The sequence below is a fragment of the Megascapheus bottae genome, chromosome 7 (assembly GCF_031878675.1).
Source record: "Megascapheus bottae isolate mThoBot1 chromosome 7, mThoBot2.hap1, whole genome shotgun sequence".
Classification (NCBI taxonomy): domain Eukaryota; kingdom Metazoa; phylum Chordata; class Mammalia; order Rodentia; family Geomyidae; genus Megascapheus; species Megascapheus bottae.
The window spans coordinates 54,726,985-54,741,980 of record NC_143515.1 but is presented as its reverse complement, the minus strand read 5'-3'; the positions used below and the strand labels follow the sequence as shown (position 1 = coordinate 54,741,980).

General features: G+C 38.8%; 1 protein-coding gene and 1 pseudogene across 6 annotated transcripts in view; both read left to right on the top strand.

Moving 5' to 3' along the window:
* Plekhh2 (pleckstrin homology, MyTH4 and FERM domain containing H2) overlaps positions 1 to 14,996 on the top strand; it is a 98,281-nt gene that overhangs the window by 65,112 nt on the left and 18,173 nt on the right. For 5 of the 6 annotated variants that reach the window (XM_090337041.1, XM_090337043.1, XM_090337040.1 and 2 more), the window contains 5 exons: positions 714 to 811; positions 2,640 to 2,817; positions 3,987 to 4,142; positions 5,786 to 5,883; positions 12,507 to 12,648. In XM_090337041.1, coding sequence (XP_090193167.1) covers positions 714 to 811; positions 2,640 to 2,817; positions 3,987 to 4,142; positions 5,786 to 5,883; positions 12,507 to 12,648 — 672 coding nt within the window. The remainder of the gene's footprint in view (positions 1 to 713; positions 812 to 2,639; positions 2,818 to 3,986; positions 4,143 to 5,785; positions 5,884 to 12,506; positions 12,649 to 14,996) is intronic. The other variant, XR_016536265.1, reaches the window with a different exon arrangement.
* Positions 10,960 to 11,031, top strand: LOC150060815 (small nucleolar RNA U3; annotated as a pseudogene).

Sequence of the window (14,996 nt, the reverse complement as noted above, 5' to 3'; positions counted from 1 at the left end):
TTCTAGCCATTGGTCAAACTTTTAGAAATTAATATATAGTATTATTGTTTTGCTGTAATTTACTACTCAGATATTTAAATGTTACCTAGGGCTTCTTAAGGTCAGGGACAGAGTCTATCTGATTCCTTTGCCATATAGAAGTTTAAGAATTACTGAAATGATATTTTCTTAATAAAAAAAACAAACTGTAGACCCTCTGTACATCACCTTTACAATAGTAATAAAAATTTAAATAAAAGTATAAACCATACCAAAAGAAAAAGATCACATATAATCCTGTTACCTAAAGTTAACCTCTATTAATACTTTTAAGAATTTGGCCCCATATATGTATGTATGCATGTATGTATGTCTTTCTCAGAGTTACTTATGTTTTGATGAATGAGGTAAACACATAAAGGAAAAGAGTGATGTCCCTAATCTTTAAGTATGATGACAAAAAGAAGTACTAAATTCACTAGTGTTTTGGCACCTCAGTTGTGGACAACAAAATACACAGATGAATCATGGATTTGAATGAGTGTATATTTTATACTCTTTATGATATAAATATTCTGAAGGTTTAATGTATAAGTGGAAGAAGCAACTGGTTGGGTTAATTAAGAGAGACAGTCTATCAACCCATTGTTCTCCCAACCTCTGTCAGGCACCCCCTCCCTAGTGTGGCTGTCTCTTTGCATCATGTCTAACCCATACTGCTTCTCTTTGCCCAGGGCTGGCAGCTCTTGGCGCTATGTGTTGGCCTCTTCCTCCCCCTTCATCCTTTCCTGTGGCTCCTCAGGCTCCATCTAAAGAAGAATGCAGACTGCAGGTGTGCAGAAAACTAGCCAGCTAAACTGTTTATGTGACCTCTGAAAGTCTACAATAAATCATAAGTATTTAATAACCTGCCAGGTACATTTTCGAAGAATGTGTAAAACAAATATTGGGACAGGAAGCCTTTTGTTACCATTTATGGGGCACATGGAAAATAAATTTCTTTGTTCTGTTAAATCTCTTATGGAAGATTATAGTAAAAGCTTGAAATCTGACAAAGATCACTCTGAAGTGAAAAGTCTATGTGCATTTCAAGTAAGATGACAGCATTAACAGGCACTCATTCAATAAAAGAAACGATTTTGTTTCCTTGGCTTTCCATTTCGCTGTTTTTTTTTTTTAAACCACATTGAATTCTTTTATGTGGAAGACTCTTCCTGTCTCTACCCTTTTATAAAATTGCATGCATTTTAATTACTTCAGGGTTTTATTTCTTTGAAAAAAGGTATTTCAAATCCATCTATTGGGATGGTTTATTTAGAATGGGCCCTCGGTCCCTTAACCAAGACTTGTGCAGGTTTATTTTTTTCCACCAAAAGATTCTTGTTAAGTGACTGTTTGCTTGTCTCTGTACTACTGAGGACAGAACCTAGGGCTTTGCACATGCTTCCCATGAGCCATAGCCCTGGCCCGAATGCTTCATTAGGTTGCAAAAATAGGCTTTGGGATGAATACAAACAAAAAGCAACTTGGGACAATAGGGAAATATTCTGCATCTCATAATTTATTCTGGGGACCCTGTAATCAAGGTCAAATAATTACAGTTGAAGTCATTATGGAGTCCTGGGACCAAGGGTGCCTAGAAGACTCTGGAATATAAATATATTTACAAGTGTTATCTGCTTTTATAAACAATACAGAAGTTGTATGTACATCTTATCATTTTTAACATCTGCATGCTTTGGAGGATAAAACAAAAAATCGATCTATGAATGATTGCTTATGGATATAATTAGTATTAATATAATAACTATATACCACATTATTACATAATAAAAAAATGTTTTGTAGGGATGTTTGTTACAAAAATAAAGGTTAGGAAGTGGAGCTGTGGCTGTAAGTGGTAGAGTGCTAGCCTTGAGCAAAAAGAGCTCAAGAATAGCACCTCGGCTTGGAGCTCAAGCCCCACAAACAATAAGTAAAGAAGTAAGCAAATTGGGGGGGAAAAAAAGCCGTGGAAAGAAGTAAGCAAATAAGTAAATAATAAGTTTAATACTATCATTCAGAAAAGAAAAATAACTAGAGAGAGAATGATGGGTAATTGATCAAAATGCATTGTACTCATAACCTGTCATATGGAATTGAAGCCTCTTTGTATAACTACTTAATTAAAATGGAAAAGAAAAAACTGTCAAAATTATCCTAGCACATTATAACCAGAAAGGGGGGAGCTTTTACTTTTTGTTGAGCAGAATCTCATAAAGTCACTCAGACTGGCCTGTGTAGCCCAGGCTGGCCTCAAAACAGAATCCTCTTGGGCCAGGAGCAAGGCCTAATGGTAAAGAGCTTGCCTAATATGCACAAAGCCCTGGTTTGATTCCTTGGTATGACATACACAAGGGAAAAAATGCCAGAATTGATCCTGTGGCTCAAGTGTAGAACATTGGACTTGAGAAAACCCAAGGACAGTGCCCAGGCCCTGAGTTCAAGACACAGGACAGGCAAAAAAAGAAAAAAAAACACACCACCAGAATCCTGACTACTAAGATTATAGGCATGTTCCACTATGCTCACCTAAGGGAAACTTCTTAAAATAACTGCATATATTAGATTGTCTTAACTAAATGTATCTTTATATTTTTATCTTACATGTTATATTATAGGACAGAATTTGGGAAATATGCTATTTACTGTCAGCGATGTGTAGAAAGAACTCAACAAAATGGTGATCGCGAAGCGAGACCCTCCAGAATGGAAATTCTTTCAACACTTCTTCGAAATCCTTATCATCATTCTTTGCCCTTTAGTATACCAGTGCACTTCATGAATGGTATATATCAGGTGGGTTTAAAAAACCCTTACGAGAATCCACTTAGCCAAAACTCCTATGTATAACTTTCATGGAATAAGAAAGGGAGACTATAGTTCACAACTCGCTGAGACAAACTTATACAAGAAGAGGATTTCATTGTGACTTTTTTTTTCTTTTTTGGTCAGTGGTGGGGCTTGGACCCTGGGCCTGGATGCAGTCCCTGAGCTCTTCAGCTCAAGGCTACTGTCCTATCCCTTGAGCCCCATGCCACTTCCAGTTTTCTAGTGGTGAATTGGAAATAAGAGTCTCACGGTCATTAGTGCTTGGGCTGGCTTTGAACCTCTATCCTTAGATCTCAGCCTTCTGAGTAACTAGGATTACAGTCGTGAGCCACCACGCCTGGCTCATTGTGACATTTCTGTACATGCATACATTGAACCTTGATTAAACTCAGAAACAGTGTTACTGAAAAGGAGCCACACTAAAACCAAATCTATATTGAACCAAAAAAGGGAATGTTTCACTGCCATTATAATGCTGATGAACAAAAGCAAAAACATTTTGACCTAACTTTTTCCCCACTAGCAACTTGTTAGATTAGGAAATCATTGCTTAACATTGGGTATATACAGTTTTAGTCTCTTAAAATCTGCAATGTAAGGATTTATCTGAGAACACTTGCTTAAATTCTCAGATCCAGATGCTCCCCTATTAACTAAAGGATACATGTTCCAAAGCTAGCAATTAGTCTTTGTGGTCACAAGCCTTTCATCAAAGAATTCAGAGAATCCACTTATTAAACAAACATAAATACATAAAAGTATTTATTCAAATGCATTTCTTGTTTATTTTTTCATTTGCTTAATGATTGCATGTTGTACTGTCATTCTTAGTTAACTTCTAATGGGTAAGTGATCATTAGTATGTTTGCCAGATTTTTTTTTCTGCCAGATATTTATGGTGGTCAGATAATCTTTCTGTTTTGAATTGATGTTTGCTAAATTGGAGATCTCTGAATTCTTGACTGCTCAAGTAATTTTGCTAATTTTCTCCAGTGGAGCTTGAGAACAAAAAGTTAAAACACAGAGAGAAATACATATTATCATCAGTCATCCATCAAATATGCCCCCAGTCCCCCCTAGAATCTGTTTGAAATTTATGTACTTTTTATTAAAAGATGACTGTTATTTCTACCTAGGTAGTTGGATTTGATGCATCCACTACAGTGGAAGAATTTTTGAATACTTTGAACCAAGACACAGGAATGAGGAAGCCTGTACAGTCTGGATTCGCATTGTTCACTGATGATCCCTCTGGCAAAGACCTAGAGCATTGTCTTCAAGGAAACATCAAGGTGAAACTGAGACCTTTGAAGGAGCCAAGCCCAGTAAACAATTTAGAAACTAGCAACTGTTTTTTTTTTAAATTTTTTTGTCAAGGTGATGTACAGAGAGGTTACAGTTACACAGATACATACATAAGATAGTGAGTACATTTCCTGTCTAACATTGTTACCCCTCCCACATTTTTCTCCCACTTTCTGCCCCCTCCCCAGTAACTCCTTCCAAGTTGTAAAGTTCATTTCCAACATAATGTCTTGTGAGTATTGCTGTTGCATTGCTTCCCCCTTTGTCCTTTATAGCTTTTGCAAGTTTAGTTCAGGAGATTGCCACAAATTTAAGCAATCTAATCTTCACAATAAAAAAAAAAGAAAATTCAGACTTCGGTGAGGCCAGAGAATTCTTACATGCAGTCTGCACACATATATCTTCCATGTGAAAGAGAACAATAGTCATAATGATGGTAATGACACTCTGTGTTTTACAGTAATAAGAATAGAGATGTGGATGCTCCGACATCCACAGAACAAGCTCAAGGTTGTTAAGTTCAAATCCTAGTACCACCAAAAAAATTTATCTTTTCATTTATTCAGCAATATTGCTATTTTCAGTATTTCTGTGTATTAGTTTAGACCATATGGAAAGCACAAGAAGAAACAGCTTCTGCTCACAATGAACTTCTGATTTACTTAGAGAAGAGCAGACTTATACACTGATAAGCTTAAAGTAGATTGAAAGTGATAAATGCTTTAGGAAGGCTTTGAATTTTGTTCAAGGGGAAATTAAGTTCAGTGTTTGGAATTAGAGACCTGAACTGCAGTTTGAAGGATGGGTAGAAAATGAATCAATTAGGGGCTGGGAGTTTGGCCTAGTGGTAGAAGTGCTTGCCTAGCATGCATGAAGACCCAGGTTCAATTCCTTGGTACCACATACATAGAAAAAGCCAGAAATGATGCCTTGTCTCAAGTGCTAGAGCCTCAAGTGCTAGAGCTCTACCTTGAAAAAGGCCGGGGACAGTGCTCAGGCCCTGAGTTCAAGCCCCAGGACTGGCAAAAAAGAAAATGGACCAATTAGAAACAAGAAAAAATTTAAAACCTTTTTTGGATCATAGTAAAGTACATTTAATGAAGTTTCTGTGGAATGATGGTAACAATTAGAAATATACAGTTATAGGGACTGTTGTAAGAAACTGCCAACTTAGACCAACAGAGAGAAAAGAGTTCCCTTAAATCAAGCAGCTGGAACTGGGTCCAGAGCTTTTTTTGTATTATACTTTAGATTTCCTTGGTATAAACTCAGTTATTCCAAACTTCATAAACTCAAAAGGTGGAAAAATTGCTTCTTCATGACCAAATCATGAAAAAAATTCCTGGAATCTTCTTATGTCTAGTCTCTTTTAGTCATGTACTCAGATTCCTTTGTGAGTAAAAAATTCATGGCCACCGTCCAAAGTTAATACGTGTCCAAAAAGACAAGTAGACCAAAGAATATTTCATGGTGAAATCCCAAGCTCAGAACTCAACACACATTGAAAACAATAGGCTAGAGCACATCTGGTTTAATCATATTAATTGAAATTTTTCATTCTAGGATTACAATGTTCAAAAATAGTGATTTATTAAATCTTATAAATTTCACTTTTATACTTTCCTTCTAGATTTGTGACATTATTTCTAAATGGGAACAAGCATCCAAAGAACAGCAGCCTGGGAAATGTGAAGGCACAAGAACTGTTCGTCTAACTTACAAAAACAGGTGTGTAAATACTCTATTCCAGATACCACACCAAGTACACAGTTGTGTTCAAACTGTGCTCCTACTATTTAGTTTACTAGTGAATGGCCTTGTAAGTTATTATGTTTATTTGAAGATTTATTTTTCTGTAAATGATAACTATAAAATTGGGATCATATAAAATTTTGATTCTCCTTCTTTCATATTCTTTGTCTTTTTCTCTTGGAATTCATTGAGCTCTAACTATAAGCCAGTCACTTAGCTAGAATTTCTGGATAAAATGGTGATAAAAGCTGGCATAATAGTTCAAGTCCCTGATCTACAAGGGAAGAGAAAGGTAATACTTACATATTCCCCCTAACAAACATAAATTTCCTGAAGGAGAGTGTAATACTTTGAGAGCATAGAATATGGAGCCTGACCTAGGCTGAGAATCCAGAGGTGTTTTTGAGGCTTGAGACCAAGATCAGAGAAGTGCTGAAAGTGGGAATTTCCTAACAGGTCAACAAGGACCTGTCAGGGGAGGGGAGGCCACACAGCCCATTTCAGGAATTGAGAAAATGCCAGTGCAGCTGGAGAACACAGCTTCTCAACAGATAAAATTATAATATACTTTGGGCATTTCATTTTTTTTGCCAGTCCTGGGTTCAAGCTCAGAGTCTGAGCACTGTCCTTGGAATTGCTCAAGGCTAGAGCTCTACCACTTGAGCCTCAGCACCACTTCTGGCTTTTTTTCTATATATGTGGTACCTAGGAATTGAACCCAGGTCTTCGTGCATGCTAGGCAAGCACTCTACCACTAGGCCAAACTCCCAGCCCCTGGGCATATCATTTCTAAAAGACAGATTCCCCCTCTTTCATCTTCATATGTTTTCCTTCTATATATTAGTAGTCCTTAATAAATACTGCCGATTGCCCAGCTCACATTAACTATACCAAGATACATTTTCCAAGCTTCTTTATATCTTATAATGCATAAAATAATTGATAAAATATCCTCCTAGTGGGATTATTTGTATAGTGTTGAATTCTTGTAGGTGACTATTTTTGAAAGATGTTCATAATTCAAAATTGGATGTAAAAAGCCAAGGTATTATGTAACATAAAGACTATAACTACTGACCCAGTTTACATATATATAGATCTATCTATCTATATATATATATTTGTGGATCATGGTGCTGGAACTTGGCCTAGGCACTGTCCCTGAGCTCTTTAGCTCAAGGCTACCACCCTACCCTTGAACCAAGCCCTACTTCTCGTTTTCTAGAGGTTAATTAGAAATAAGAGTCTTAGGTCCCTTTGTGCCCCGACTGGCTTTGAGCCTTGATCTTCAGATCTCAGCCTCCTGAGTAGCTAGGATTACAGGTGTGAGGCACCATACCTGGCTATGTTTTTCTAATAATCTCTCCCACAGAAACACCAATGTAAATGGGCAGAGGACTCCCATAGTCTAGGTATCAACTTGGCCTTTTTGTTGTTGTTGTTAGTCACAGGTCTTGAACTCAGGGCCTGGGTACTGTCCCAGAGCTTTCCTGCTCAAGCATAGTACTCTTCCACTTTGAGTCACAGCTCTACTTCCAGTTTTCTGGTGGTTCTGATGGTTAATTGGAGATAAGAGCCTCACAGTCTTTCCCGCACAAGCTGGCTTTGAACTGTGATCCTCAGATCTCCTGAGTAACTAGGATTACAGACAGGAGCCATCAGTGCCCAGCTGCCAGATTTTTTTTTATAACAGGGAAGACTGATACACTTATAAGTAGAAAAATGTAAAATTAATATGGTAGGCCTTTGAAGAAGAGAACTGTACTTTGAAGCCTGGGCCTACCTCAGTAGCTCTTGCTGCCTTTTCCTTTGTTTCAAACTGCACAAAAGCCAAATGTTTTTGGATCTCCAGTAAACTTATGTGGTATACTTATGTAAGCAACATTGCTATATTTCCCAAATACTCTTTTTTTTTTAATTTATTTATTTATTTATTTTTGCCAGTCCTGGGCTTGAGCTCAGGGCCTGAGCACTGTCCTTGGACTTTCTCAAGGCTAGCGCTCTACCACTTGAGCCTCAGCACCACTTCCGGCTTTTTTCTATGTATGTGGTACCGAGGAATCGAACCCGGGTCTTCATGCATGCTAGGCAAGCACTTTAACCACTAGGCCAAACTCCCGGCCCCCCAAATACTCTTTTAATCCAACTATGATTAACATTTGGGAAGCAATTCCTGAAATAAATTAGTATTAATAACATTCAAAATAAATTAAAGGATGTATTCATATTTTGGACTCTGCCTCTCACACTCTTAGCCATGTCTAAGACCATTCCTAATAATACATGCCTTTGTGAATACGTAATATATACTAGAGCTGGTTATGATGGCCATGATTGGAACTCAAATTTGGATTAAATGAAACACCTCACTGAAAGATACTGTAATGCTGTAAGTCTACCCCACTGCAACAGACCGAAAGAAGTATGAATAAATGCATGATGAAAATTGCCTTGTTTTCATTGTTGATCGTTTATTTTATTTTATTTATTTATTTATTTATTTATTTATTTATTTATTTTTTGCCAGTCCTGGGCTTGAGCTCAGGGCCTGAGCACTGTCCTTGGACTTTCTCAAGGCTAGAGCTCTACCACTTGAGCCTCAGCACCACTTCCAGATTTTTTTTTTTTGTATGTATGTGGTACCAAGGAATAGAACCCGGGTCTTTGTGCATGCTAGGCAAGCACTTTAACCACTAGGCCAAACTCCCAGCCCGATTGTTTATTTTAAAAAGTCTCATGATACCAGGTGCCAGGTGGCTTCATCTCTAATCCTAGTTACTCAGAGGGTGAGATCTGGGGGTGGAGGTTGGAAGGTAGCCCATTAACCACCAAAAACCTGGAAGTTGAGCTGTGGCTCAAGAGTGTTATCCTTGGGCAAAAAAATCTCAAGAACATTGCCCAGGCTTTGAGTTCAAGCCAAGGGAACACACACACACACAAAACATGACAATATCTTTAACATCTGAAAAAAAGCAACTCAACTGAGAAGTGTAATATTTAACCAGAGCCTGAAATGGCTGGAGAGCACAGCTATGAGAAAGTGCATTTCCAAATATGGTCATGCTTTGCATATGTGTATAAATAGCTTAGACAATAAGTGCTAATTTCCAGTGACACAGTCTAGGGGGAACTGCTGTGACCTGTCATGCAGCCAGGGGTCTGACTCTTCATCTGCCAAGAAACACTGTAATAAACCCAACTAAAATACCAATTCTTTTTATTGTAGAATTTGTAACTTATATTTAGCAAGTTATAGGATTTTAATTATTTGAATTCAGGAGTTAAAAATTTAATTAATAGGCTTTGGTCTCGGAATGCTTAAAATCTATTCATTATTAAAGCTCCTTATTTTATTTGATTTCTTACTGTGTGTTTGAAATTACCAAAGTTAAGGCATGTGTTTAACAAAACAAATCTGGCAAGGATCCTTCCCTGCTGGGAACAACTCTTCCTTCCCCGTCTTGGAAAATCAAAGAGTATTTTCACTAATGCTTTATAGTTGTTCTGGGACATAGTTAACATTCCTGTCTCTGCTACCTTTAGCCAACTGAAAGAGCACTTGCACCTATTGGCTAAGCCAAGAAACCTAGTTTATCTCATTTCTTCCAGCAGTATTCGCATTTAAAATTCATGAACAAAATAGAGACTCTTTGTCTGTCTTTCTCTCCTCCTTTTCCCTCCCTATCTCTACCTTTCTTTCTCTCATTCTTTCCCTTTTTCTCTTTCTGTGTTTGTCAGTCGGGCTGACCTCACGAGTGGCATGGCAGTTGAAACTGGCCTCTAACTTGAGGTCCTTCTGCACGCACCACTGTACTGGGTACCAGAATAGATGCCCTTCCCTCTACAACTACACAGATCCTAGTGACAAGGAGGATCTGTGTCACAGAGAACTAGGAGACTGTGACACTGGAGACAGACTTCTGTGTTAAAATCCTGGACTTAATCATTGGTAAATGTAAAGCGTTGGTTCAGAGCCTGCCTACCAACATTTGATATTACCATGAATATAATATGTATGTTCAATATGTAGAACTTAGACAAAGGCAAATGATGAGGTTACAGCCACAGAGACAGGAAGGGGTGAGGTGGATCACACTGCAGAATTTTTTGTTCATTTGTTCATTTTTGTTTCCTTTGCTGTACTGGGAATTGAACTCTAGAGACTTGTACTTTCTAGGCGAGTACTGTACCATTAGGCTATGCTCCTAGTCACATTTTGTTGTATTTTGTCTTTGAGACAGGGTCTAACTTTTCCTGTACTGGCCTGAATCTCATGGTCCTTTTGCTTCCACCTCCCAAGCAGCTGGGGTTACACTGAAGGGGTTTTATTCGTGTGTGTTTTGGGTTTTTGTTGTTGTTTGCTGGGCCTATGCCTGGGTACTGTCCCTGAGCTCCTTTTTGCTCAAGGTTATCGCTCTACCACTTGAGCTATACCTCCACTTCCAGCTTTTTCTGTGATTAATTGAAGATAAAAAATCTCATACTTTCCTGCCTGTGCTGGCTTTGAAGGGCAATCTCAGATTTCATCCTCCTGAGTAGCTATGATGCCAGGCATGAGCCACTGACAGCAGCTCACACTGCAGCTTTAGTGAAGGGTATTGAAGAGGATGTAGGAACCAAGGAGTGGAGGGAGGGTGAATAGAAAGGGGTGATGGGCTCTTCTCTCATCACATTTATGAGACGATGAGAAAGTCAACATAAAAATTATAAGAATGAGACAGGTGCGGTGGTTCACACCTGTAATCCTGGCTACTCAAGAGGCTGAGATCTGAGGATCACAGTTCAAAGCCAGCTCAGGCACAAAAGTCCAAGAGACTTATCTCCCCATTAATCACCAGAAAACAGGAAGTGGCACTGTGACTCAAGGTTGAGCACTAGCCTTGAGCTGTAGAGCTCAGTGATGGCGCCAGGCCTAGAGTTCAAATCCCTCCTCCCCCCACCAAAAAAAAAGAAAAAGAAAGCCCTTCCAGACTTCATTGGATTATAGGGCTCAATAAGCTAAATAGAATTCCTCATTTCAAATGAGAAAAATAAGGTATATACAAAAATGTAAAGACTACACTTTTAGAGATCATTTCTATAGTATGTTACAAAAAATGTAAGCATGGCCTTAAAAAGGAAGGCTTTCATCTTAAACTGTATTATTTTATATCACATCACTAATACCATTTTGAATTCCCTGTTTCTGTTGTCCAGCTCCCCTACCAGATAACAGTCCTGCGTTATTTGTCTTTATGTGGCCATTGATCTAAACAATGGGCTTGAATGAATTTTTTTCAAGATAACTACTATTCTAAATAACTTCTCAAAGAAATACTGCTAAGTAATAGAGTGTGTCTTCTTCCTCAAGTACTTAGAGAGCTTGTGGCTGGAAATCTACAATACAGCCAACCAGCTTAATCATTGCTGGATCCAGGTGTATCTCTTTCAGCCCCTGTGCTAGCATGATAGTAGTCTATGTGCTTGGGGGTTGCTCACCTGCCTCTTTGTCATAGTACTTTTGAGCACCCACAGCACCTGATCTGAAGCCAGAGCCCTGTGAGGCTTATGTATAAATAGAGCAGGAATAGAGCCACTGAGTTAATGCACTTCTAGGGAAACAAAAACCATGCTATTATGAACTAGGCATGGTAGTGTGTGCTTGTAGTCCCAGTTACTCAAGAGGCTGAGATAGGAGGAATACCTAAACCCAGAGACCAGTTTGGGCAACATAGTATCTTAAAACCAACCAACAAAGTCATACCATGTTTCAACAAGTAAAAATGAGACCATGTAAACCATGTTTGAGCTTCCAATGCTGTTTATCAGCAAGTGCCTAAATAATTAAAGCATATTTTAAATGTACTATCTTTTCAATGCCAGGTAAAACCTTGCTCCTTTTCCCTGCATATTTAAGGGATTGGTTTTGAATGGACCTTTCATTTGCTATTTGTTTAGTATATGTGAGTTGTTCCAGAAAGATCATGAGTATTTTTTTTTTGCCAATCCTGGGCTAATCTCAGGACCTGAGTGCTGTTCTAGGGCTTTCTCAAGCTAGAGCCCTAACACTTGAGCCACAGCACCATTTCCAGCTTTTTCTATGTATATGTGGTATCGAGGAATCAAACCCAGGTCTTGGTGCATGCGAGGCAAGCACTTTACTAGCCAAACTCCTGGCCCTAGATCATGAGTATTTTGAAAATTGGGTTTATATGTTGAATGAAATTATAGCCTGTATTTTTTAGAAGAGGTAACACACTTAATTTATAGATCCTTCCTCAGTAACACTTAAGGATTTTGTACTTCAGAACATTAAATAATTTTTTAAAAGCATGGATGAATTCCTCCACTTCAATGAAGTTTTTTCTAAGATGAGAAGCAGAGGTCATTGATTGGTGTAAGTTCACATCACATAGAGGACGGTGTTACAGCATCCCCATCTAAGTCCACAGTCATCTTCTCTTTCTTCCTGTGAGAACATGGTTGGGGGCTAGTGGTGTACTTTAGTGCTAACACCTGCCTACCTTGCACAGGTCCTACATTTGATCCCTGTCATAGTTTAAAAAAAAGCAAAAATACCATTTCATAAGAAATTTTCTTTTGCTTTTGTTTTTTAACAGACTGTATTTCTCAGTGCAAGCTCATGGAGAGACTGATAGAGAAAAGTTGCTGTTAACGTATCAGACAAATGATCAAGTAATGAACGGCCTTTTCCCTCTGAGCAAGGATCTGGCTTTAGAAATGGCAGCTCTTTTAGCTCAGGTAACTTCCATGTTGTGCAGAATAAAGTATGGAAATGATAAGATATGAATGTCTTCACTAAACACTGTAAAACAGTATGCCTTTAGTATGTCTTTACATTCATTTTGCTGTCACTAAGACCTTAAAATGTTCAGACATTATTATTACAGTTTAACTCTGAACCACTGACAGTTGCAGTAAAAGAGAAGAAGTGACCATATTCTAGAAAGAACCCTTGTTTCTTAATTCTTCTGAAAGTATGTCTTTACTTTTGATAAAGGAATTTGAGTGCTGAGCCTGTGAGGCTGAGGATGCCTGGCCAACATCATTCCATGATCTAATGGGAATGAGTTTTGGAAAATGTAGAACACTTTCTTTTATTTACCTGTCATGTATTCGTTATGCAGTTTATTGTGACTTAATCAGTAGAACCTGGGGGGAGGAGCATCCTGCCCTCCCTCTGTCACCCCAGGGGCTGTTTGGAGGGGGTCACGGTCCTGAAGATGTGTCTGTCAGTGCTCCAGGGATTGGGATGGGGGAAGCGCATGCCCTTTTGCCTTTGGGAAAACCTCTCAGTGCTTACATTGCAGAGCATCCCATGTGCTCCTGTCTGTCCAGAATTTAGTTACATGGCCTTGCCTGACTTCGAAGGCAGTTGGGGAAATGTCTGCAATAGGCTCAATTGAATTTAAGGCATTTTGCTACTCAAGAAAAAGAGAATGCTCCTAAGAGACAGCCTACTACCTCTATCACACTGGGGTCCCCATGTAGGATAATTAAGGAAAAGCTTGAGAGCAGCTCTGTGGTTGTTTACAGCATCCCCAGCATACACTTAGATCCCCCTAACCCCATCAGCCAGTGGTCATTCACATTGTACACCATTCCACAACAACATCTCATTCATTCTGTTTTGGGGAAGAGGAAGATTTGAGACAGGGTCTCACTATGTAGCCCCAGAGTGGCCTTGAACTCAAGATCTTCCTTCTCCAAGTACATCCCAAGTGATGTTATTATCTCACAACCAAGGCTGTTCAATATTTCCTCAGCATTCCCTGCCTTGAACTTCATGCCCAGTAAAGTATAAATGATATGTCCATACACAATCCCCCGACTTGCATGTGGTGCCCTTACGTTAGTCTATATAATTTACTAGCTTGTCTCTTGCATCTGAAACATCTCTAAGACCTGTTGACTTTATCTTAGCCTTTCATTTTCCTCGTAGGTGTTACTTATTCTAGGAAACCTTCCTCAATCCTGTCCTAGTAGGTTGGACTGTCTAAGCATTTCTGTATTGTTCTACATAAATGTATCGTTGTCCTGACCTCAGTGGTATAGAATCTCTTATTCATGGTTCTGCTTTGCATCACTCACTATGGTCTCCCTGATACCATGGCTATTCCTGTTCCTCTGTGTCTAGCACAGCTTTACAACTAAGCCATTCTTCCTAAGAATACTTCTAGAGGAAGGCGTAGTTAATAATCAGCTTGTAGAATAATTTTAAGGTCATCTGGACTTGAAAGCATTATAGATACACTAATTGTTGTCACTAATTGTCTCTTCTTTTCCTTTGCTCTGGTACCAGGACTTGAACTTAGGGACTCAAAGTCTTCCTTTCTTGATCATAGCTTGTAACTGCTGAAACTCTACTACTTGAGCCATGCCTCCAATCCAGCTAGTTAATTAGAGGTGAAGTCTCACAAACTGCCTGTTCTGGCTTCAAATGATACTCTATTTCATCACCTCCTGAGGAACTAGGATTACAGGCATGAGCCACCATTGCTCACCTTCTCTCTTTGTCATCTTCTCTTCCTCCCTTCCTGTTTCTCTTCCTCTTTGCTTTTTTGTTTGTTTTTGGTTTGGGGTTTTGTTGTTCTTGTTGTTTGAGACAATCTTCCTATGCAGCTCAGGCTGACCTGGAACTTACATTGTAGCCTAGGCTAGCATTGGATTTGCAGTATTCCCTGCCACCACCTGCTAAGTGCTGGAATTACAGATGTGAACCACCATGCTTGGCTAGGTGATAAAAAGTTGTAGAAAAGATAAACTGAGGTCATATTTTCTCGCTGAAAGGGTTGGGACAATTTTCTCACATGTCATTCTAGGGTTTAGTTCTCTAGATTCAGATTTTCTGTAAAAATCCCTGGCTTTTACTAACATTTAAGTTTCTCTTCTTACTTTGTAATTTTTTTTCAAGAAACCTTTCTCTAAGAAAAAATATAGTCGGGTGCTGGTGGCTCACATGTGTAATAGTAGCTACTCAGGAGACTGAGTGTGATCTGTGGATGGCAGTTCAAAGGCAGCCCAGGCACAGAAGTCTGTGAGACTGTTCTCTCCAGTTAACCACCAGAAAACAAATGACCAAAAAAGAA